At 44.9% G+C, this 19,347-nt stretch overlaps 1 protein-coding gene across 1 annotated transcript in view; it reads right to left on the bottom strand.

Moving 5' to 3' along the window:
- LOC132401494 (uncharacterized) overlaps nt 1–2,459 on the bottom strand; it is a 42,328-nt gene extending 39,869 nt beyond the window's left edge. The window contains exon 1 of the mRNA XM_059983522.1: nt 2,407–2,459. Within this exon, the coding sequence (XP_059839505.1) occupies nt 2,407–2,459 (53 nt within the window). The remainder of the gene's footprint in view (nt 1–2,406) is intronic.
- Between the last annotated feature and the right edge of the window lie 16,888 nt (nt 2,460–19,347).

Below are 19,347 nucleotides of genomic sequence, written 5' to 3'. Positions count from 1 at the left end.
TATTTAAGAAAACGTGCTGGCATTGGAGAGGATCCAGTGGAGGTTCATAAGAATGAAGGGGTTAATGTATATTTGATGGCTCTGGACCTGTACTTGTTGGAATTTAGAAGAATAAAGGGAGGGTGGGGATCTCATTGAAACCTATTGAATATTGAAAGGCCTAGATGGAATGCACGTGGCAAGGATGTTTCCTATAGTGTGGGAGTCTGGGATCAGACGGCACAACCTCAGAATAGAGGGAGATTTAGAACAGAGATGAGGAATAATTTCTTTAGCCAGAGGGTGGGGAATCTGTGGAATTTATTGAAACAGAGGCAAAGTCACTGGATATATTTAAAGCAGAGGTTATTAGGTCCTTGATTAAGGACATCAAAGGATACAATAAGAAGGCTGGAGAATGTTAATGAGAGGGAAATAGAGGAAATAAATCAGGCAAGATGGAATGATGGAGCAGACTCAAAGGACTGAATGGTCGAATGCTGCTATGTCTTATGGTCTTATATCTAAATTTGAAGTCAATGGGAATGGATGTGCAAACTTTTCACAGGCTGCTGAGCTGGAGGATGGCTGTAGTTATCAAAGTTAATGGTTTTCAACTTGAGGGACTTTATTGTAGGTAGTGCATACGGAAGTAGCCAAACTTCAAATAAGTGCAGCTCCTTCATCAGTTTTCATGGTGGTGATAATGGGAAAGAGTTCACTAAGAGCTTGTTGGAATTTGAAATGAAAGATGTATTAACAAACATCTTGAAGAAAAATAAAAGGATTGAGCAGACACGTGGAAATCTGCAGATGCTGGAAATTCAAACAACACACACAAAATGCTGGTGGAACACAGCAGGCCAGGCAGCATCTATAGGAAGAAGCGCTGTCGACGTTTCGGGCCGAGACGTTCAATTGAAGTGCTGAAACAAGTCCTTCAGCTCACTGGGTCCATGCCCCTCATTGAGCTATCCCTACCTTAACCAAATCGCACCCATCCTGTCCAAGGTTCTGGCTCTCACCTACACCCTACGGCCAATTGACAGTGTCCAATTAGCTTACTAGCTTATAGAGTGATGTGTGAAGGAACTCGATCACCCAAAGGACCCTGGTCTGACCTCAATTGGAGTACTGCGCTCAGGTCTGGTCACCTTACTACAGGAAGGATGTGGAAACTATAGAAAGGGTACAGAGGAGATTTACAAGGATGTTTCCTGAATTGGCGAGCATTCCTTATGGGAATAGGTTAGTGTGGCTTTTTCCCAAGGTTCAAATGGCTAACACAAGAGGGCACAGTTTAAAGGTGCTTGGAAGTAGGTACAGAGGACATGTCAGGGGTAAGTTTTTTTATGCAGAGAGTGGTGAGTGTGTGGATAGGGCTGCCGGCAACAGTGGTGGAGGCAGATCCGATAGGGTCTTTTAAGAGACTCCTGGATAGGTACATGGAGCCTGGGAAAATAGAGGGCTATGGGTAACCCTAGGTATGTTGGCACACCATTGTGGGCCAAAAGGCCTGTATTGTGCTGTAGGTGTTCTATGTTTCTAAAGCACACAAACTCTACAGAAACATCATGAGAGGTTAAGACTGACTGAGTTCTGTGGAGTTGTACGATAGCAGCTTTACCAGCATAAAAGGAACCCTGTGAAAATGGTGTATTTGTTTTTTAAAAAGATGAACAGTAAAGTCCCATCAACAGGATCAAAGCTTGTGGAACTGGGTTGATCTACCGACACGGATTGAGAATTGGTTACTGGACAAAAAGCAAAGGCTGGGAATGAATGGATCTGAACTTCTGAGATTGGCATGCCGTGACAAATGGAAATCCCCGAGGCCCAAGCCACTTATGATCTGGCTAAAGAATGAAATAGATTTCCAAACTGTTGACACTAATTGATGGGATCATCATATGTGTGGAAGGATGTACAAAGACTTCAAATGAATTCATACAAGCCGAATGGGTGGGTGAGAACATGGTGGGTGGTACATGCAGTGCATTAGAAAACTCTACAGTTATTCACTTTATTTACCTAACAGGAAACCAGCGTTTGTTAAATGTGAAAGATTGGGTAGTGTTAGCGGGTGTTTATACACGTCAAATGTACATGTAGCAACTGATTAGGAGGCTAAATGACACATACTACAGGAGTAATGTTCATTTATCATGGATCACAGGAGTAAGGAAGATTTAATAATTGGATAGAGCATTGATAACACTAAAGTATCAGATATAATTTTCTCCCTACACTAAAAAAAATTGTGAGGTTATATTCCATTAATTCAGCACACTCAACAAAAGCTGCTCTGTGAATAAATCCCTCATTAGGTGTCTTCTCCTCAAAGATGTTGCTGTGCTCAGTAGGTGATGGAAAGGCTTTGGTATGTCAGGATGTGAGTTATGTATCATAGCATATCCAGCTTCTGACCTGTTCTTATAGCCACAGTAGCTATGTAACTGCTCCAGTTGAATTATGGCCATTGCTAATGCACCCACCTCTAGATGCAACGGAGACAACCTAGTTGACAGTAATGTCATTGAACATCAAGGATTTAAGTCATATTCTAGGCCCCACCAACATTGACAATTGGGATTTTCTTACAACCTGCTCCTCCTGTTAGTTGCTCAATAACCCACCAGCATTTCATGTTAGATGTGATAGAACTATGGCACTTAGATTTGTTCATGTATCATGAAACCCCGGTAACTAAAATGAAATAAAAATGATGGCCTTGTTTAACTCAGAGAGGTAAGACAGTAACAGGGAATGCTGTGTACACTCAATGGAAAGAAACCTGATGGCTAAAGGCAGCTAAGGATGTCTAAAATACAAACATCATCCTCCCACAGTAGGAGATCCAGTTTTCATAAGGGATTCTGCTTGTGCAGCAAAACCTTGGTAATAGGGCATAGGTCTTCTAGGACATAATTAACATATTTTTTCTCAAAATCTATGCCTTTTGACTATAGGTTTCAGTATCATCTCCAAAACTGCACTCATTAAGTATCTCAAGCATTTGAGATCCAAGGTTTAATTAACAAACTATGCAATGGAGTGCAAGAGGCTGCCAACAAAGGCATGAATAAAGTTGAGGAAAACCATATGCTCCTCAACTGTTCTGCATTCTTAGAGCTGAAATGCTTGTTTAACATTAGGAGAATATGACAGGATATATGTTGGTTTCAATGTCAAGGAATTCAAGTAACATACAAAAACAGGGAGTAACTTTAACATCATCAGGTTCAGTTAAGACTGAAATCTATATGACTGTGGTTTCCCAAATTAATTAAATCCATGCTAATAGGGTCCTATCTTTTCAACAGCTATCAAGGCTTTGTATTACTACATTTTAATAGAGAGAGTTTGAATAGGAGTTTGCCTTGAACAGATTATTGATTAACTAGCAGACCAAGAGTGGTATGATTTTGTGTATGTTTGTTAGTGCCCCGCTAAGGTTATATCTGTTTTAGCTTCAAACGTTGAAACATCAAAATATAGCAGAAGGTTTGAAGGTCATTGATGCACCATCAATAACTCACTCTGAGATGTAAAGGCGAGATATCGGCTTTTATTGACTGGAAGAAGGAACCAGCAATGAGTGACCACCATACTACATCCTGGAGACTGAGAGGCCGAGCTCAGACCTCGATCGCCTTTATACAGGGGTCTGTGGGAGGAGCCACAGGAGCAGTCAGCAGGGGGCGTGTCCAGACAGGTATATGTAGTTCACCACATTCATACATCTTTGACCTTTGATATTTGTTCAGTTGCTAATTGTCATTGATAAGGTGGAGGAGAGCTGCTGCCAAGCACTACAGTGCATGTGCCAGAGCTCCACCTAAACCACTGCTAGATGATGATTTGAGAACTTTGACTCACTTTCTAACTGTGGCTAGCTGCATTTTCCATTGACTTCAGCACTCAAAGTAATGGCAGATTCTTCAGCTGCTGGATTCGGGCTTTGCAGATCACTAAATCCTTGTGTCACTTTATAATCTGTAAAAACGTTCTGAAAGCCTATCTGCGAACTAAAGTTTTGATCAGTCTATGATTCAGCACCCATTCCCTTTCTTCCATCTAGTCTAAAGTTCAAATTACATTTATTATCAAAGTATGTATACTTTATACAACCTTGAGATCTGTCTCATTGCAGGCAGCCACAAAACAAAGAAATCCCAAAGATCCCATAAAAAAAGACTGGAAAACACCCGGCGTGCAGAGAGAACAAAGACAGATCGTGCAAACAATAAAAGCAAGCAAACAGCTTTCAGAACTGGTCCATGAAAGAAAGTCCATCCGCTGACACAAAGCCACAGACCCTCAGTTCAGCACAGAGCTGAGTAAGTATCATAGAACAGTGAGCTAAAACAGCCCGTTCTTCGCCTTAAGCCCTGACACCCTGACCTTTTCAATTTGGCCCTGTGCTTAAATCAACGTCCAAACATTGGGTTCTGTAGCTTCAATACGCTCTGGGGCCTGGAACTGGGAAGTCACTTGAAATTTTTGTTACGCTTAAAGGTATTATACAGATGTAAGTTGCAATTTCCATGATTCCAGGCAACCAATAATTGTCACATTGGTGATAGGTGGGTTTAGTTACAGAAAAAAGTTGAGTAGGGTAGCATTTTAATGCAGTGTGGGAGCTAATATAATTACAATAAATAAATAGTAACCATCTATTTATTTAAAGAATGATATAATCTTAATTTGATTTAATGACATAATCTTAATGTATGATTTTCTTCACCTGAACATTCATCCTGTCAGCGTGTTTGGAATTGTGGTTGTTGCCCGTATACACCAACAATGTGTACGGTTGCATTTTTGTTAGATGTTGCAAGAAAAGCACATCGTTTGCTCTCTTCCACAGACCCTTACACCCCTACCCAAGTCAAAATTCAAAGCCTTGTTATAAAGATCAATGCTGATGCAGGCATCACTAGCTTTGAAATGTGTATGACAAAACACTATCACCTTCATTAAAGTAGTGTAATAGATTGTTATTTTATGATCGTAACTATATTACACTGAGAAATATTATTACCAACAATGTCAGAGCAGTGAACCTCAGCTATGATACCCATGTGTTGGAGGGAGAGAAATCTTTCTCAGGACCTTGTTTTGTGGATACAGAACTGGCTTGCCCACAGAAGGCAAAGGGTGGTTGTAGATGGTTCGTATTCTGCATGGAGGTCGGTGACCGGTGGTGTTCCACAGCGATCTGTTCTGGGACCCCTCCTCTTTGTGATTTTTATAAATGACCTGGATGAAGAAGTAGAAGGGTGGGTTAGTAAGTTTGCTGATGACACAAAGGTTGGGGGTGTTGTGGATAGTGTGGAGGGTTGTCAGAAGTTACAGCGGGACATTGATAGGATGCAAAACTGGGCTGAGAAGTGGCAGATGGAGTTCAACCCAGATAAGTGTGAAGTAGTTCATTTTAGTAGGTCCAATTTGAAGACAGAATATAATATAAATGGTAAGACTCTTTGCAGTGTGGAGGATCTGAGAGATCTTGGGGTCTGTGTCGATAGGACACTCAAAGCTGTTGCGCAGGTTGACAGTGTTGTTAAGAAGGCATATGGTGTGTTGGCCTTTATCAACCATGGGATTGAGCTCAAGAGCTGTGAGGTAATGTTGCAGCTACACAAGACCTTGGTCAGTGCCTACTTGGAGTACTGTGTTCAGTTCTGGTCACCTCACTACAGGAAGGATGTGGAAACCATAGAAAGGGTGCAGAGGAGATTTACATGGATGTTGCCTGCACTGGGGAGCATGCCTTATGAGAATAGGTTTAGTGAACTCGGCCTTTTCTCCTTGGAGCGACGGAGGATGAGAGGTGACCTGACAGAGGTGTAGAAGATGATGAGGGACATTGATCGTGTGGATAGCCAGAGGCTTTTTCCCAGGGCAGAAATGGCCAGCACGAGGGGACATAATTTTAAGGTGCTTGGAAGTTAGTACCAAGGGGATGTCAGGGGTAAGTTTTTTCCACACAGAGGTTGGTGGTTGCATGGAATGGGCAGCCAGCAATGGTGGTGGAAGCAGATACAATAGGGTCTTTTAAGAACCTTTTAGTTAGGTACAGGGTGCTTAGTAAAATAGAGAGCTTTGTGCTGGGGAAATTCTACGCTGTCTCTAGAGTAGGTTACATGGTTGGCACAACATTGTGGGCTGAAGAGCCTGTAATGAGCTGGAAATGTCTATGTTCTATGACACTCTGTGTTCCATAGTCATGATCATCCTTTTAACCACTACAATGTGAGTACAGACATGATCTAGAGCAATTCCTTCTCCACACCGTACAGTCTCAAGCTAACAGCTGTACATTATGTATACTATGTCTCTTTGTTAGGTGGCATCATTAACCATAGAGGAAACAGGACACTAAAATTAAAAAAAGGCTTCCTGGAGTCTCTGAACCCTTAATTAAGGCTGCTGAATACAAGAATAGGAAGAGATAATCCCCCATTAGTCTGCCCACACCCACTGGCACTAGTCACGATATCGTCACTCGTGAGTTTAGTTTCCTAAGGGGGAAAAGTACTCAAACAGGCACCTTAACCAGTACTACCTTTTAAAGTTAGCCAAACGAATTGGAAGCAAAAGGTAAGAAATTGGTTAATAGGTATGACCTTGAATGGGTGGGATGTGAAAGGTGACATCCCCTAAAATCTTTCATGGACATGTCAGCTTCTCAGTAAATTTATCACAGACTGAGACGAAGGAATGGAAGACTCTATGTCCAAGTTTGCACAATTAGTAGAGTTGTTGGAAACAAGGTTGCCACGATGGAAACGCCTTGGTTTCCTTGTCTGTGTAAGTCTAGGGAAGACAATCTCCGGCCCTGCCAAACGTGTGACAGGGAGGCGTGAGCCCACCCCAAACCCCATGTTTGTCTGGATGCTGTGTGACCTGTTACAAATGAGTGCCATGAAATAACAGATAGTCTTCATTTGACTAAAGGGTAAAGAAAAAGAAAAGGGCCCATTTTAATGATTCAGTCTAATGAGCTCACACTGGAGCTCACAGTTTCCCCGTCTCCAATCCTCCATTGATCACCCCTGGACTTTGTCAGATCATGGCCCACTCCAGGTTGAATCCTATAATCTCTTCTCTCCAGTGTCTTTTCTCTTCCTCCCCCTCTAACAAAAGATCCAAGCTCAGCCTTAGTGTCCCTTATCAGAGTAACTCCCCTTAATCTGACCGTCCTAACTGGATGGCACGCAATTCTCTCTCTTATTTTCAACAGTGACCCAAGCATAAGCTGAAAAAAAGCAGCTCGTACAGAACAGCACGAAGTGAAATACAGAACAGCATAGCAGTAAAAAATATCAACCGGGGCATTGCAGGACAATGGAAGACTGACTTTCAAACTGAGAGCATCATACAGTTCAAGGGGAGGATCAACATAACATATTGTTTATAATTAGTAAGGAGAATTGTTTGGAATCAGATTGGACAGGGAAAGGGGAGCAGAATGAATACACATTTCTAAAGTGGGGCCCAGGAAAGAAAGTTAGGAAGCCATAGAGATCCAAGATGTGGGACATGAGGGCAGTTATTAATTATCTGGGAAGTTTATGGACAGGCATCTAATATACCTCAGAATCATTCCAAATATGGAACATGTGATTTCACAAAAATCTTGATTTGCCATCCACAAGTGTTCTATTTTTTCTTCGTGCTTGAACAGCACATTTCAGTCCCAGTCCCAAGTCGGTATTGTCAAATGAAATAGAAACAGTGCAAATAGATAAAGATACTGTCATATACTCATCTCCATTTGTGAAGGTACAGCGAAAAAGCACCCAGGTCTGTATGCAGCAACGTTCAGTAACATTTAGGCCCAGGCTGGTGGGTCCCTTGCGACAGAGAAGTGTTCGGCAATGACCTCTCCAACAAGGGGAGTCCACAGCAGGAGCACTAGCCTCAAAAATAGTTACCTTTCCCAAACAGTAAGGCTGTTCAACACCTCCACACACTCCCACCATCGCTACATTATCATTTCCTATCAGAGACACCTGATGTACAGATATTTCTGTGCCTAGTGTCACTCTCTGAACATTTAACCAATCTACATCTGTATATACACTATCTTATGTATTTATACTTATTGTGTTCTTTACCTTGTTTTTTTTTTACCTTGTTGTGTCTTTTTTGTGCTGCATCGGATCTGCAGTAACAATTAGTTTGTTCTCTTGTGCTGGAAATTATATTAAACAATCTTGATTTTTGAAAGCTTGATTCTAACCACTATCTTGACTTTTAACAGCTTTACGAATACATAGTCTCCTACTGTTATCATCCTGGATATTCCCATGACTAGAAAGATAACACAGCCAGCTACTCAAATATTCTGCCTCAGTCTGCTGTTGAATGATTCACCAAATGACATCCCAGACCCTTCCTATCATGAGGAGTGTGTTAGGATATCCTTCACTTACCTGGGTAAGTGCAGCTTCAACAACCCAGCATGATGCAGGAAACAGAACCCAATTTGCTGGCACCTCATAGATCATCAAAAACATTCATCCCCATCCCAAAAGCATTGCCTTGAGTTTTTATTGTCCACAAAGTTCAATGTAGAACCTCAGAGGTTCGTGTGAGCTTGTGACTTTCACCATCACCAAGGGGAAAGTCAGCAGGTGTATGGGAACTGCCTTCACTCAGAGAACTGTAGTGGTTCAAGGCAGAAGCACATCACAACGGCAATTAGGGATGGACAATAAATACTGGGTTTGCTAGTGTTGCCTAGATCCTATACAAAAAAAACACACGTAAAACTATTTAATTGTAGTTGGGTTCCTCACTTCAAATGTGTTCTGCATGCTAGATTACTTTTACAATTGTCAAATAGTGTTATTGCTAAAATGCAAAAATTCGAGACAATATAGTAATAACCCATCTTCTATTCATGAACTGTTGAAGTATATTCCAACTGTATAGATATATCAGCAACTGACATTACATCCAAGAAATGGTGTAACTCTTTAAGTTTTATTATGCAAGAGGAATTACTTATTCATGGTCTATGTTCAATTTTATTAAACTGCTCTGTCACAGAATGAATAGGTTTGTAATTTCATTTCCCCATCTTAATTTCTCAGCTTTCTGGAGTTACTGGTTGAATGCTAACATAAAACCTCTTCCATTTCTAACTTTCCCAGCTCCGGCAAAAGATCAGCACACAGAAGCATTAATTCTGCTTCTCTCCTCCTCTCCAGAGATGCTTCCTGACCTGCTGAGTATTTCCAGCATTTTCTGTTGGTGTTTAAGGTTTCCAGATTCTGCAGTATTTTGCTTTTGGAGCATTTGTTAGCGGTAACACTAAAAACAATAAAGGTAATTGACCACAATTAGAGATGTCTGCATGGTGTAAGTCTGCTCACCTTGATTTAATGCTGCCATCACCAAACCAACAGAAATGTTCAAGCTTGTTTGTTGGAGTAACTCAGACACCATTTCCATTGTCAGAAGTGGATGTGGATTAAAAAAGCCCAAAGGGTATAGATTTCTGATTTTTTTTATTTTGAAAGTTCACTTTATGGGATCTGCACATTGTTGGTAAGGACAGCGTTTATTGGCCATCTTCAAATTGTCTTCTCAAACTGCTGCAGTCCTTCTGATGAAAGTACTCCAGCCGCTCTGGTGAGCTTGCTGTTCTAAGATTTTGACTCAGCAGTGTTGATTGATCCCCAGTACGTTTCCAGGTCTTGCCAGTGGGGAACCTGCAGACGCTGGTGTAGTCATGTATTTTGTTGTCATTGCCTAGGTGCTAGAAATCCTAGGCCTTGAAGGAGTTGTTGGTATGGCCTTATTAAGTAAGTGCAGTACATTTTGTTGATATGAGCCGGTAGATGAGGATAAAAATGTTTAGTGTGGTGGATGGAGCACCAATCACGTAGAATGATTTGTCCGATGTATTGTTGAGTTTCTTAAAAGTTGTTAGCAAGTGGAGAGTAATTTCTGTCTTGTACATAATGGAGAGGCTTTGAGATGCCAGATGAGTAACTCACTGCAGGACACTCAAATTCTGACTTTTTTCTTGTAGCCACAGTATTTATAGAGCTGTTCTGGTTGAGTTTCTGATTAATTGTGACCACCAGGAATTTGATGAAGGGTGCTGTGATAGTAACACTATTGTTAGCCCATCCCCAGAGTGCTTTCCCTTTGATGTCCTTTGCATCCAGTTTCTCCAGGATACCTTGATGCCACATTCGGTCAAATGCAACCTTGATGTCAAAGGCACTCACTCCCTCTTTACCTCTCAAATTCACTCTTTGGTCCAAGTTTGTTCCAAGGCTCCGATGAAGTCTGGAGACAAGTGATGCCCCATTTGGACTTTGTATCAGTAAGTTATTGAGAGCACTGTCGATACCAGCTTACATCACCTTGCTGGTGATCGAGAGTAGATTGGTTGCATTTGTCTTGCTTTTTGAGAATGGACTTACTCGGCCAATTTCCTCTACTGTCAGCAGATGCCACTATTGCGAACAAGGGCACAGATTTTCCTCACCATCTTGTTCAGTCCTATAGTCCTTGCCGTATCCACTTCTCTCAGCTGTTTCTTAACATTGCTTGGAGTGAATGCAGCTGGCTGAAAATTCTGGCATGCAAGAGGAAGGTGAGATGGTTCATCTATCTGACAATTCCTGCTGAACATGGATGCAGATGTTCCATCCATTTGCTTAGCACTTGCATGCTGGACCTAGCCAATTGCGAGGATGGTTCTGTTTTTGGAGCTGACTCCCTTTGTTGGATGTCTACTTGTCTTCCGCCATTCTTAACTAGATGAGAGAGGACTTCAGAGTTTTTGTCTGAACGGCGGTTTGAGAGTCTGCAGTGCACTGCTTGTGTCTCTGATACTCATGTCCTGTAGTTCTATGCTGCAAATTCACCAGGCGCTGTCTCAACACTTTAAGTGCGCTTGGTGCCATCTCTGCAGTTACTACTGGAAGAGGATTTGTTTTCTTGCTTGGTAGAGTGCTAACAGATCTATTGGCAAATAAATTCATGGCAGCTTACTCTATAGCCTTCCCAGACCGTGAACAGTAAATATTCCGCATTTAATCTAGTTAAGGTTTCCTCGCCTACTCCAGTAAGACGATGATGAGTTCTCAGCATCAATCTGTTTGGACTGGTTCAGGATTGTGTGTTTCTACTCAAATTATCAGACACTTTTCTTCTTGTTAACTGAAATCTCACAAGCGGAGTGTTAGATGCAGTGTGAAACCTGCCACACTGCTGCCATGACTACAGCAGCTGTTTGGTTTTTTGTTCAAAGGAAAGGAATGAAACAGCCCACAATTTACTGGAAAGGTGTGAAGTGGGCAGATTATTATGGTTTCTGAGCTCATTTTCCTCCTGCTGTTGGCCATCCAGGGCCTGTTGTGACAAATGGGAACTGGGAACTCTGCTGGAATCACCTTGGTTCACAGGCCATAATATTATTCAGAATAGCTCAAGTGCATGAAGGCTGTCACTGCCAGAGGCAGATGCAATAACACCATTTAAATCATACGTGGACAGCAACATGGATAGAAAAGAGGATCCCAAATGGAGGTCCACAGACTCCTTGGGTCCATAGCATAACCAAGGTTGGAAATCGTGGTTTAGAGGGACATGGGCCAAATGCAGGCAAATGGGACTAGCCTGGAGAGGCACTTTGGTCAGTTTGGATAAATTGGATTGTTACAATTGTAAGCTAAGCCTGCCTCTGTACTTAAATATGGACATTGACCAAGCTAAAGCACAATAAGCATTTACATAGTACTTCTCACAGCCTCAGATTATCTGTACAACTGACAGTGGGGTCTCTGTTACAATATAGAAGTCATCAAAATATTCGATAAGGCATTATCAATTGCACGAGGTGAGTGGTACAATTGGAACTAGCCCAGGGTTCCATGCTCAGTACTAAAGGATGAAGAAAGGTAGGAATATCAGTCAAATGTAGATTTGTCTAAAATCAGTTCCTGCTGAGCTTAAGAGTTTGTATGCTCTCGCTGTGACCGCGTGAGTTTCCTCTGGGTGCTCTGGTTTCCTCCCACTGTCCAGAGACATACCAGTTGGTAAGTTACTTAGTCATTGTAAGTTGTCCTGTGATTAGGCACGGGTTAAATTGGGGTTGCAGGGCAGTGTGGCTTAGAGGGCTGGAAGGGCCACTCCGTGCTGTATCTCAGTAAGTAAACAAACAAATAAATCATTTAAAGTTATCTGTACGTGTATTCTTCAGAAAGCTCAATTTACAAATGTGTCTTAGCACATCATTGACTTTTGGGATATGTCTTAATTTACAAAACATTAATTGCATCGCAAAAAGCGCATCACTCTCCACAAATAAGATTTCATGCCAGGAACTTCCATAGTGCATTTCACCCGAAAATGTTAATTTCCACCAAAATTTAGCTTGACAAACGTTTTCCAGGAATGCATCCATTTAATCACTGACAATCTATTTCAGAAAAACTGAGGCTGCTGGCTTGGGGAAAGAGGAAGATTGTGCTTACGTAAGCGAGGCACGAGGATGGGTTAAAGGTTAGATTTCGGATGCAGGCATGGGAAGCCTTACACTGGAGCAAGTGAATACTGCTTGCAATTATCGAGCACAATGTCCTCACGTGCTCGATGGGCAGACTGTAAACTGAAGCCTCATAGGAACTCTCATTCTCCGGAAATAAGCTCCTAACTCTATTGAATACATTTCTACAAAAGCACTATTCTATCTTCCTAAGTGCAGCTTGGCAACTTAGACAGCCAGTCATTTTGCAACATGCAGCAAATCATTTGAGTACTTATCATGACACTTCCCACTGACATTTGCTGTGGCACCTCAAAGCTCATGAAGAGGAAACAATCATTTGCACAAATTACATTGCTCTTTGTTAACCAAGTCAGCAGGGAATATGATTCAAATGATGAATTTAACTAAAGCATTGCAATAAAGTAATTAATATAATAACAAACATAGGTCTGCCTATTTCCTCCACCCTCTGACAGTAGTGGAAATACACACACTGAATCTTAACAACGTCTGTGTCTCAGGAGGTACTGAGTGGGGTTGTAATGTACAAGATCTAAATGCTAATTTTGTGGCGACCCACTTCCTAGCGCACTCGAACCGGCTCACAAATAGCCAGTGCATCGGCACAAAGGCCAGTCCCAAAAGGGCGCCAGGTCTGCTTCACCAACAAAGGGAAAAGCCTGCGCGGGACTGTGAGTACATGCCCCCTACAGCATCCGCGTCCGGGGAGGGCGGGATCAGGGAGGCTTTAAAGCGAAGCCATGAAGTTCGAATAAAATCTTCTTTAACTGCAGTTTACCGACTCCGTGTCGTTATTTTAGCGCTGCGTGTAGCACACCGCTAGAATTGGTGACCCCGACGGCCCAAATGATTTTTGGACCGGAGATGACATCTGTTCATGCGGTTTCGTTGAAACTGCTAAGCTTCTGGATGCTGCGACCTCACCTCTGGTTCCAGCAAGCAGAAGCAGAAGCCCAATTCCACGTTTGGCAGATAACCTCAGAGGACGCACGTTACTAATACGTGGTGAGCTCCCTCGACCAGGACACAACGGCCCAGGTTGAGGAGTTCGTACAGTCTCCCCCAGCGGACGGCAAGTACACAGAATTCAAAGCCCTGCTCATAAGGACTTTCGGACTCTCACGGCGCGAGCGAGCTGCCCGTTTACTGCACCTGGATGGCTTGGGAGACAGACCTCCATCGGCTTTAATGAATGAGATGTTGTCTCTCGCCGGAGGACACAAGCCCTGCCTCATGTTTGAGCAGGCATTTGAAGACATGTGCCTGCTGCTGTCCGACGCGGATTTCAGTGACCCCCGGAAGGTGGCAGCCCGGGCGGACTTGCTGTGGAACGCCAAGAAGGTGAGTGGGGCGTCCATCGCACAGATCACCAAGCCACGCTCTCAGCAGCAAACCAGACCAGGCCCGGCCACAGAGCCCGCTGACCCCAGAGGCAGGGGTGAGGAGCCCAACAAACAATGGTGCAGAAGCCCGCTGCTGTAGCCCGCCCTGCCAGTTCCCGGGAAACGCCAGGGCCAGCCGCCACTGATGGCTACGGGGGCTGGCCATCGGGATAGCCTCCTGTATGCGTGGGACAAGAGGCTGGGACGCCGTTTTTTGGTCGACACCGGTGCCGAGATCAGCGTCTTACCTCCGACGAGTTATGACACCCACAACAGGGCAACAGACTCCCCCCCGAGGGCCGTGAACGGCAGCACAGTAAGGACCTATGGCACCCGTATGGTGCAGCTACAGTTCGGCTCCAGCTGGTTCGCGTGGGACTTCACACTGGCCGCCGTAGCCCAACCGCTTCTGGGTGTGGATTTTTTGCGGGCTCACAGCCTGCTGGTCTACCTGCCCAGGAAGAGACTGGTACACGCCGAGACCTTTCAGACGTTCTCCCTGGGAGAAGCCCAGTTGCCAGCCCCACACCTAGACTCCATCATGCTGTCTGACAATGACTTCACCAGGGTCCTGGTGGATTTCCCATCGGTTCTGGCACCGCAGTTCACGGCAGCCATGCCCCGACACGGCGTACAGCACCACAGCCCGACCCAGGGACCACCCCTCCACACCCGTGCTCGGTGGCTTCCCCGGACAATCTCCGACTGGCGAAGGAGGAGTTCAAGCGGATGGAGGAATTGGGGATCATCCGGCGGTCCGACAGCCCATGGACCTCCCCCCTGCACATGGTGCCCAAAGCGACAGGGGGCTGGAGACCATGCGGCGACTACTGCAGGCTGAATGAGGCTACCACACTGGACCACTACCGTGTGCCGCATATTCAGGACTTTGCAGCAAACCTGCACAGCGCACGGATCTTCTCCAAGGTAGACCTTGTCCGGGGATACCATCAAATCCCGATGCATCCGGACGACGTCCCCAAAACGGCACTCATCACCCCGTTCGGCCTTTTCAAGTTCCTCCGCATGCCGTTCGGCCTGAAGAATGCTGCACAGATGTTTCAGCAGTTAATGGACGCAGTGGGACGCGACCTGGACTTCGCCTTCATCTATTTGGACGACATCCTCATAGCCAGCAGCAGTCGTCAGGAGCATCTGTCCCACCTCTGTCAACTCTATGCCCGACTGAGTGAATATGGCCTGACAATCAACCTGGCCAAATGCCAGTTTGGGCTCGACACCATCGACTTCCTGGGCCACAGGATTATTAAAGATGGGGCAACCCCTCTGCCCACTAAGGTAGACGCGGTCCGCCATTTCTCCTGACCCACCATGATCAAAGGCCTTCAGGAATTCGTGGGTATGGTAAATTTCTACCACCGCTTCCTCCCTTCAGCGCCCCCTGTTCGCCCTGATGTCGGGTCCAGGTAAGGACATTATCTGGGACGAGGAGTCTGCCGCCGCTTTCATTAAAACGAAAGAAGCCTTGGCAAATGCCGCGATGCTGGTGCACCCCAGAATGGACGTCCCTACCGCCCTCGCAGTGGATGCCTCTAACAAGGCAGTCGGTGGGGTTCTGGAGCAACTCATCGAGGGTCGCTGGCAACCCCTGGCGTTTTTCAGCAAACACCTGCAGCCACCCGAGCTCAAATACAGTGCTTTCGACCGGGAACTGTTGGCGCTATACCTGGCAATCCGGCATTTCAGGTACTTCCTAGAAAGTAGGCCCTTCATCGCGTTCACGGACCACAAGCCTCTTACCTTTACGTTCGTGAAAGTGTCCGATCCCTGGTCGTCCCGCCAACAGCGCCATCTGTCCTACATCTCTGAATACACGACGGATGTCCGGCACGTCTTGGGTAAGGACAATGTCGTGGTGGATGTGCTCTCTCGCCCTAACATTCATGCCCTTTCCCAAGGGGTAGACTTTGAGGCACTGGCAGAGGCGCAGCAGGCAAACAAGGAGATCCCAAGTTACAGAACCGCAGTCTCTGGTTTGCAGCTCCAGGACCTCCCCGTAGGCCCGGGTGAGAGGACCCTACTCTGTGACATCATCGCCGGCCAGCTCCATCCTGTCGTCCCGGCACCTTGGCGGCGACGCGTTTTCAACTCCATTCATAACTTAGCGCACCCCTCCATCAGGACAACTGTCCGGATGGTCTCCAGCAGGTTCGTTTGGCACAGACTCCGCAAGCAGGTCAGTGAATGGGCCAAAACGTGTATGCACTGCCAGACGGCCAAGTGCAGCGGCACACCAAAGCCCTGCCGCAGCAGTTCCACCCCACCCGCCGGCGTTTCGACCACATTCATGTGGATATCGTGGGCCCTCTACCATTGTTGCACAGAGCGCGGCACCTCCTCACTATCGTGGACCGGTTCACCAGATGGCCAGAGGCGATCCCGCTCACCGACACCACCTCCGAATCTTGCGCCCGGGCACTGATCGCCACCTGGGTGTCCGGCTTTGGTGTACCGGCCCATATTACCTCCGACAGAGGCGCCCAGTTCACCTCCGGCCTGTGGTCAGCTATGGCCAGCCTTTTGGGGACACAGCTGCACCACACAACTGCCTACCACCCACAGTCGAACGGCCTGGGGGAGCGTTTCCACCATCATCTAAAGTCGGCTCTCGTGGCCCGCCTGCGAGGAGCTAACTGGGTGGACAAGCTTCCCTGGGTCCTTCTCGGCATCCGCATGACACCCAAAGATGATCTGCACGCCTCGTCGGCCGAGTTGGTGTACGGCGCACCCCTGGTCGTCCCCGGGGAGTTCCTACCAGCCCCACGGGGGCAAGAGGAAGAACCTGCAGCAGTCCTGGGCAGACTATGCGAGAGGCTCGGTGACCTGGCCCCCATACCCACTTCGCAGCATGGGCAGAACCCGACCTGCGTACCCAAAGACCTGCTGAACTGTAAGTTTGTGTTTGTGTTTGTGTTTGTGTTTGGCATCGGCCAACGCTACAGCGGCCCTACGAGGGACCATTTATGGTGCTCAGGAACAACGGGTCCACGTTCGTGCTGGACGTTGGGGGGAGAGAGGAGGTTTTCACGGTGGACCGACTCAAACCGGCCCACGTGGACCTGGCGCAACCGGTTGAGTTTCCGGCACCGCGGCGCAGAGGCCGACCTCCCAAACAGGGTCTGACCCAGACTGTGGACATTGGGGGGTGTATCGCCGGTTCTGGGGGGGGGGGGGTTATGTGGCGACCCACTTCCTAGCGCACTCGAACCGGCTCACAAGTAGCCAGCGCACCGGCATAAAGGCCAGTCCCAAAAGGGCGCCAGGTCTGCTTCATCAACAAAGGGAAAAGCCTGCGCGGGACTGTGAGTATGTGCCCCCTACAGCATCCGCGCCCGGGGAGGGCGGGATCAGGGAGGCTTTAAAGCGAAGCCGCAAAGTTCGAATAAAATCTTCTTTAACTGCAGTTTACCGACTCCGTGTCGTTATTTCAGCGCTGCGTGTAGCACACCGCTACAATTTGACTATTTGCTGGCTATTGTCCTGTTAATTAATTTGTTACGGTAAAAAATACCAAGAAGTAGGTGACACAAAATGAGATAAAGTGAGAATCCTGTCACTTCCACCCTCAATTTTTCCTGCATCCACATGATTTCCACTTGAGTAGTTGCATGTAACTCATTGGAAAATAATTGGCAGTAGACAGACCAGCTCATTTTCCTTCTCAAGTCAGGAGGTGTACTCCTACTGTTCTGGCAAGAACAGTTCTCAGGGCTTATTTGAAAAGGGTGATAATTAGTTGCACCACACAAACTGGAAGATCCAGAGTTAGTATGATCATCCTTTGTCTTTTTTTGAGGCTTGTCAACCTTTTACACAGTGAAGTTAATTCATCCTGGGTCTTGGAGGATGTGACCCCTGCTGGAAGTTAGATGAGGTCTGGATCAGAGTTGACCAGAAAAACTAAGATGCATGAAGAATGGCCATTTGAGTTTGGAATAAGGATGCATTGTGGATCCAGTATTTATATCCATAATTCTGGTGAGAATATTCAAAACTGAACGGCATGTTTACTAATAATACATGTCCCATTGGCTCAGCCAATTGATCATTATTCAGTATGACACTTAGTTAGATCACAGAATAATGCATAACTTTGGAAAACATCCCAGGATGTTTCTCAGAGCCATAAGGAAACACTATCAAATAAGGAGATATCAAGGAAGATGCTTGGTTATAGTGAACTCTAAAGAACATTTAAAGGAGAAAAAAAGATGAAAGAGAGGAAGAGCTGAAAGCAAAGCTGCTGATGGTAAAGGACTGAATCAGAATAAGCTTAGTGGAGAAATATTTCAAGAGTGGGGACATGCAAGCGTTGTTGGACTGAAGGAGATTACCAGGACTAGAGAAGGACAGGCAGTCTGTTCAGCAAATATTGATTTTAATACCATTAGGGTTGTTCAAGATTTCATTTCACTATATGGATATGATGACTGTATTAACAAACCATTGGTGCATATAATGGCAATATAACCTGCCTCTTTAAATTAACCCTTATAAATGAAATTAGAACAATTTCTACTTTATTAAAATTAAAACACATTGCTTAAATAATTTAATTTCAGATGATATCATTGAAAGATGGCTTCTTTGAAAAAATATCAATACTTGAAGAGCAAGTGTCAATTATTTCAGATACTAATTAGACAAATTTATTTTTTCAAGGTTTGAACACAGAATGTGCTCTCGGTCTCCAATTAGTGCCCACTTTTGACAGATTTATCAACAATGATAATCATTTAAGTGTTTGGAGACAAAGTAAAGCAAACCCATACAACCATCTGAAGAGACTAAGGTGATTTGGAAATTCTGATTAAGTTAGATATTTTAATACAATAGTTAATGTTCAGCAATTGATCCATGGGGAAAACACAGAGAACATTTTTAGACTGCATACGGTGACCTGGGATTTGCTATCTGATAGTTTAGATACTCAATGGTAACGTTCAGAATATAATTCTACTCAAGGCCTATTTGCAAAGCTATGGAATAGCAGAGATGTGCGGGACTAATTGTACGGTTTGAAAGACCTTCCAATTAGTTGCTCTTTAAAAATGCCAGGACCAAAGGGATAAACGGCTTTGTTCCAAAATCTATGATTTAACAAACAAAATCCATTTTGGCTAATAGGCAACGTGATTATCCCATAGAGGCACAGCTGACATTTGCAACCTGTATTCCCAAATCTGCATGTATCCATGGAATGGGATTAACAAGCAGAGAGCAAGGTTGTTATAATTGGCCAGAACTGGTCTTGAAGACAACCTGAAATGATTTGCTATCTCACAGAAATAGTACACATCTTAGAAAGCCTCATATTTCTAAGTAGCAACTAAGATTTATTTTATACTGTTTTCCTTTTGTTGTCAACTCATGCAATTTGAATGAAAAGAAAAACAGTTCAGTTACATGAAAACATTTTAA

This window comes from Hypanus sabinus, chromosome 11 (assembly GCF_030144855.1).
Source record: "Hypanus sabinus isolate sHypSab1 chromosome 11, sHypSab1.hap1, whole genome shotgun sequence".
Lineage (NCBI taxonomy): Eukaryota > Metazoa > Chordata > Chondrichthyes > Myliobatiformes > Dasyatidae > Hypanus > Hypanus sabinus.
Note: the sequence above shows the minus strand (reverse complement) of the source record. Positions and strands in the feature narration are given on the sequence as shown.